General features: G+C 44.3%; 1 protein-coding gene across 1 annotated transcript; it reads right to left on the bottom strand.

Moving 5' to 3' along the window:
• Positions 1-19: 19 nt before the first annotated feature.
• PSMD7 (proteasome 26S subunit, non-ATPase 7) lies at positions 20-5,162 on the bottom strand (the record flags this gene model as incomplete). The annotated part of the gene is made up of 6 exons (XM_010175125.1): positions 20-505; positions 1,165-1,256; positions 2,372-2,452; positions 2,762-2,859; positions 3,703-3,795; positions 5,071-5,162. Coding segments are annotated over 6 exons (895 nt in total), but the record flags the coding sequence as incomplete, so codon positions are not given.
• Positions 5,163-5,762: the final 600 nt, after the last annotated feature.

Raw genomic sequence — 5,762 nt, 5'->3', positions numbered from 1 at the left:
GAGCCCAGCATGAAAATGATTTAGTTTACAAGATTTTTTAATTTACAAATAAAAAAACTACACATTTTACTTTTTCTCTTTTTTCTCCTCTTTCTTGACATCACTCTTCTCCTTGTCTTTCTCCTTCTCATCCTTTCTCTCCTTTTTACTTTCTTCTTTTTCCTGTCCTTCTTTCTTCTCTGCATCCCTGTTGGCAATCTTGTTGTTAATGAGGTTGTGCAGGGCAACCACGGAGCGGATAAGAGAGGCCAGATAAACTACCACCATCTGGTCATTGGTCTTCAGGTAAAAGGCCTTGACAAACTCTTGCAGGTTGACGTCTGGTAGCAGGTTGAAGACATCCTGAAGGTGGTAGATGATCTGGTGATTGATGGGGAGTTTGCCCATGGCTACTTTCTCTAGGTAGCTCCTGATGTCCAGAAGCTTGGAGTTCAGTCCCTTCAAGCCATGGACCTGATTTGTGATCCGCTGGGACAGAGTGCCCACTGTTGTATCCTTGATATCCCTGAAACACCCACAACAGGAAGAATCAGCATTAGAATGTTCCTTTGCATTCTCATTAAGAGGTGGGCACATCACTTAAGAGGTCTTTCCAGCTTAAAAAGCAAAGCTCTGTTTGAAGCACTAAACTGAATGCTTCAGTCAACGAGTGAGAAAACACTGAGCTACATTACAAAGTTATCTAAAGTAGCTCGTTGTAGCCTGAGGGGCACCTATTCTCTTTGGAATAGTATCTGTAACACCAGTTGGAGGGACAGAGAGAAATAAACAGCAGGATTCCTGACTCGGGAAAAGGCGACTGGTTTGTATAGGGTGACTGCTCTCTTTTTTTTTGACTGGAAAGCACAGCCCAGCAGCACCGCTCCCCGCAGCCCTGCTCTGCGGGGTACCCAGCAGCTGCAGTCAGCTCCAAACATGCCCTGTTCTGCGGCTGTCATAGAATGAAAACGTAGTTTCCATCATCTGATGGAGCTGCAGTGGGCAGTCACGTTGCAGCAGCAGTGAGTATGTCAAGCGAGTGCTAGATGAATAAATACACTCTTAGACTCTCAGTGGCACGTTTAACAGGATCCGCACTTCCTCCAGGAAGCTGGCGCTGGGAGATGCCAGATGGATCGTGATCGCTGCCAGGCAAGTCTCCCAAGAACGACTCAAGATGCTTACCGTAGCAAGTGTTCAACACCAACTTCCTCTGCCTCCTCCGCCCCGATCTCACTAGTCACGTGCTCAAACGTCTTGGAGGTGGGAGTGCCATCCTTGGAGGAGCAAGGACACAGGAGACAGGGTCAGACCGGGCACACAGCTGGCTGCGGGCACCGCGGCGCAGGCCCCCCAGCCAGCACGGGCGTCTCACAGCGCTGCGGTGTGAGGTTAACTGGTGCCTGGTTCCAGGATCAGGAAGAGGCAATGGGGCAAATTACAGCAAAACAGTGTCTCAGGGTCTGAAGTACACAGCTGAGGGGAGGAGTGGGTAAGTGCCTTTAAAAACACGGAATTTTTAGAGAGCATGAGCAACTGTATTAATGAAACTAGCAAAGTAGTTACAGACAGTCCACAAGAAATCAGACAAGAAAGACTCCAGTTGGCTTTGTCTTGATTTAATTAGTGTTACCAACCCAGAGTTGCTAGCAATCTCTTCTTTCTTGTGTTCTGTGTGATTTTCAGTTACTGGATTTTGCTGGTCTGTGCACTGGTGGGTAGAATGGAAGGTCTCACTAAACATCACTAGAATTTCCTTCTTTCCTTGATACAACCTTATTACGTTTTGTCATCCTGATACTTGCTCTCAGCCAGTCAGAAGCAGATACGCAGCTCCAGAAAAAAAACCCCAAACTAATATGGAGCAATCTCATTAAAATTATAATATATAAATATTATATATATTTAATAAATTATAATTTTTACACTGGAGGTTAAGGAAGATGTTTAAAAGATTTTCAGGCTAAATTTCTGAGAATGAGTTTTACTCATGAGTACTCAAAGTCATTATCTGGACCAATATACAGCTGTAAACAGAGAGCACCACTGAAACTCTTGTGAATTCACAAAACTAAGAACAAATCTTGCAAATGATGCAAAATCTACAACACTTTTTCTCTGTAGTGAGGGCCTCAGAAAGGCAAAATAATCAAACTTTTTAAAATACATCCAGAATGTAATTTAAATCAAACAATTGCAAACGAAAAGTTAAAGCTGACTTTCCCTGTCTGTTGTTTGTCTGCGGCCCTTGCTAGTGAACCCACATCCCAGAGGTAAGAGGCACCTGTGTCGTGGGATGTGCATCCTTCAGAAAATAAGGCAATCCTCACGGTTATCTTTGATTGGAAACCCTTTTCCTAGGCAAAGGCCGAGTGACACGTTAAATACTCACATCGTGAACTTCTTCAACCGAAATATAAGCTTCTGTGGGCAGCCCCAGGTCCTTTGGCTTCACGTCAATAATCACCAACACCTTAAGGAAAAAACAAATGTTTCAGAAAACCGGGTTTTGTTCAAGGACCAGAAACAAATAGTGAAGTCAGCTCTTCACCCCACAGCAAAGGTGTGCTGGCTGCTTAGAGGTGGCAATCTCAGGCACTGAGAAAAGACATCGGCTGCTGTTTCAAAAGACTGATCCGAGCTCCCCAATCACATGACAGCTACCAGGCCTTTGACATGCTGTATCACCAGTAACAAAGGTGGGAGACAAGGGTTCCCACATCCCCCAGTTGGGAAGAGAGAGGGGGAAAAAGCCCCCAGAACAAAGAAGTGCTGCACTTACAGAGTTAGGACAGTATCTTTTCATCAGTTCGTTGATGGCGATGTCATTCTTGTGCAGTTTGGGGCCCGTGTGGTACCAACCAACTATTCTTTCTCTAGCTGAGCAAAACCAGAAAGGATTCTAGATCAGAATCGTGTGGTTAAGACAACAGCAGAGAGATTTAGGCAGAGACTGAATTAGCAAATCAAGGGTGAAAATCTGATGTGTGTAGAAGGTGAGTGTAAAGTAGAGGGAAAGGAATCATAGTAGGCAAGACAATGACATGGCTAGTGACAAGGACAGCTCACTAATCACACCTACTTACATGTATAACTTCACTCCTATATTCTTAACTAAACTGGACTATTTAGTATCGTTTATTAATTTTGCAGATATCAGGATCTGACACCTTGAAACTCTGACATCTAAGAACACAAAAAATTCTAGAAACGCAAACTGTGTCATGAGAATGACAATTGTTCCCAGTGCTAAGAAAATTCATAGCAATTTAAATTATGACTGAACATTCAGCTCTGAAGTCTCAAGCTGAGCAGTAAAGACACTTGACAGTGGTGAAGAGCAATTAGAGTAATTACTTAAAAGTTTGTAACGTTCACATTCATGACAAACTGATTTCAGGGCATATCTGTGTAAAACAGGTTCTAGAGGGGAAAGCTTTGGAATTCTTCAGAAATAACGGCATTTTTGAAATCTGAATTATTCTGAAAATACAAAGCTGACAGCCTTGGGAAAACCAGTGAGGTCTACATTAATGTCGTAAGAACCCCAACTACAAATTAACCCATGGGAAACCATCAGTGAAAGTGAAGCCATGCAAGGAATTAGCAGGGAGTGGCTTCTTATGTGAGGAATTAACTCTCTACCTTACTACAAATTAATTTTCCCAGAGTCTTGCAAGTTTCTAGGAGAGCAACCCTGGCTGCAAGAGGACCTCAACTTACCATTGACCTTCTTAAACATTCCATACATGTTCTCCAGATAGTCATGGTCTAGAAACCACACAGTATCATCCTTGTCATCCTCATCAAAAGGTACTGGGAATAAAACACAGGATCAATATTTCAGAATCCAACTTCCAGAATGGAAATGTTTGTAGAAACACTGTGGTTTAGGATATCTCTGGCTGCTGAGTGGATTTTAATCGGTTTCAACTGTTCTGCAGCTCTGTGCTGCACAAGCTAACCTGCAGCACTGGTCAGTTCTCTCAGGCAGAGGCTGACTCATCATTACCAACAGTTTAGAAGTGAGGAATGAAAGGCGAAGCGTTTGGAGCGTTACCCTCAGCGGACACCATCGAGCATCAGACAGAAATCCTCCCACACGCAAAGTGACTCAACGGTGTGCGCGGAGATCTGATGGGATCAACTGAGTATCCCAGCAGACTTTATGGCTTGTTGATCAACAGCAGTCTACTTGGAGAAATATTAGTTCTCAGTGTAGAACACATCATCAGCACTTTGATAGACTACAGGGACTTTAAAGGACTATTTACTCTTGAGTAAACAACTAGTTATTTCATCAGTTAGCACGTAAACAAGCACACAGGCTCAGTTCTGAGAACACAGATTGGTCTCAGTCTTTTAATTTACAGGTATAGTAAAAGCTTCATAGTTGAAAGGCTGTCAAAGTGACAAAAAACCCCCTCTTTTCAACACAGATGAACAAAAGTTCTTCCAAAAATTGGAAAAATATAGTCTACACTTAGGAGAAGACCTCCCTATAAACCGTGGAACTCCACAGAAAACCAGAGATAATTTTGCTTTGTCACAGAGTAGCCCCACTGGGAAGGAAATGATCCAACTAACACAAATGGGTCAGCAAAAGCCACACGAGAAAACTGCCTTTACTATCACATGAAAGTATTTAAGAGGAAACTATTCCAACACTATTAACAACGTACGTAAGTATTTAACTGGACAAAACGTGAGGAAAAAAAGCAAAGCTAAAATATACGTTAAATCTTCACACAAGTAGGTGACAGCTACATCAGGGCCGAGAGCTGTGATTTCTGTGCGACGTGTTGAGACACTGATCACTCAGCAGAGGTCAGCGAGTCCAATGCAGCAACATTTTAAAAGAGGTCACTCCCAAAACGTTCCACATCACACAGTATTACAGGCGAGGTGCAGGACGAGCTGTCTGGAATAGGTGCCTTTTTGAGAGCAGTTAGCACGTTTTGTTTGATACAGCCTGATTTGTAGACGGAGGGAATAATCTGTGCTCTGGCAGGATGGCTTAAAAAACCCCAAATGCAATTCATCTATTAAATAATTCAGTAGGCTTGAACAAGGGGAGGACACTCAGCTCACCTGCAAAACTGTTGGACACATCCAGTATTTTTTTCTGCCACGAGCCCAGCAGCACACCAACGACTCGCTTCTGATTTCCAACTTTTCCTATTCTAAATGGAAAAGACTGTCAGTTCCTACAACAAAAAGCCTCACTCAGGAAAGAAGGTAACAGCAGTCACTTGCTTCAGCTAATTTCTGCCAATTGAATGGTGTGTGCGTGTGTGTTGCAACGGAAGAAGAGGCGTTAGGATTGTTTAATAACTGATTGTTAATTTACATCCTGAAAAAGGCGTTTCGGTGCCCTCTGAATCAAACCTGTAGCCCAGCGATGCAGAAAGAGGACTGCGGGGTCCGATGAGCTAACGAGGGGGCCGTCACCCCGACCAGGCACCGCTGCAGCCTCTGCGCAGGGCTGTGGAGCAGTGAGTAAGCTCTTCACCTGCTCGGTGTCAGCCACAACTCGCTGTCACGACAGCGTGTTTGCCTTCTGAGACTTTTTTTTGGATTTTTTAACATTAAAAACTTCTTGTCCATTAGCGCCATTAAGTTAAAATCGGCACAAGTGACAGTCGGTGGTGAGGGGGCTGCGGTTCATCCCCGCTCAGCCGGCGGCGGCTTTAGCCACAAACCCCGCTCGTGTCTGAAGGAGCGGGACGTGGTTCCCGGTGCCCGGGGAAGGGCGCTGACACCCCCGAGCGCTCCCCGCCCTC

The sequence above is a fragment of the Antrostomus carolinensis genome, unplaced genomic scaffold, assembly GCF_000700745.2.
Source record: "Antrostomus carolinensis isolate BGI_N321 unplaced genomic scaffold, ASM70074v2 scaffold45629, whole genome shotgun sequence".
In the NCBI taxonomy this organism is placed as follows: Eukaryota; Metazoa; Chordata; class Aves; order Caprimulgiformes; family Caprimulgidae; genus Antrostomus; species Antrostomus carolinensis.
This window is presented reverse-complemented; position numbering and strand designations above follow the sequence as displayed.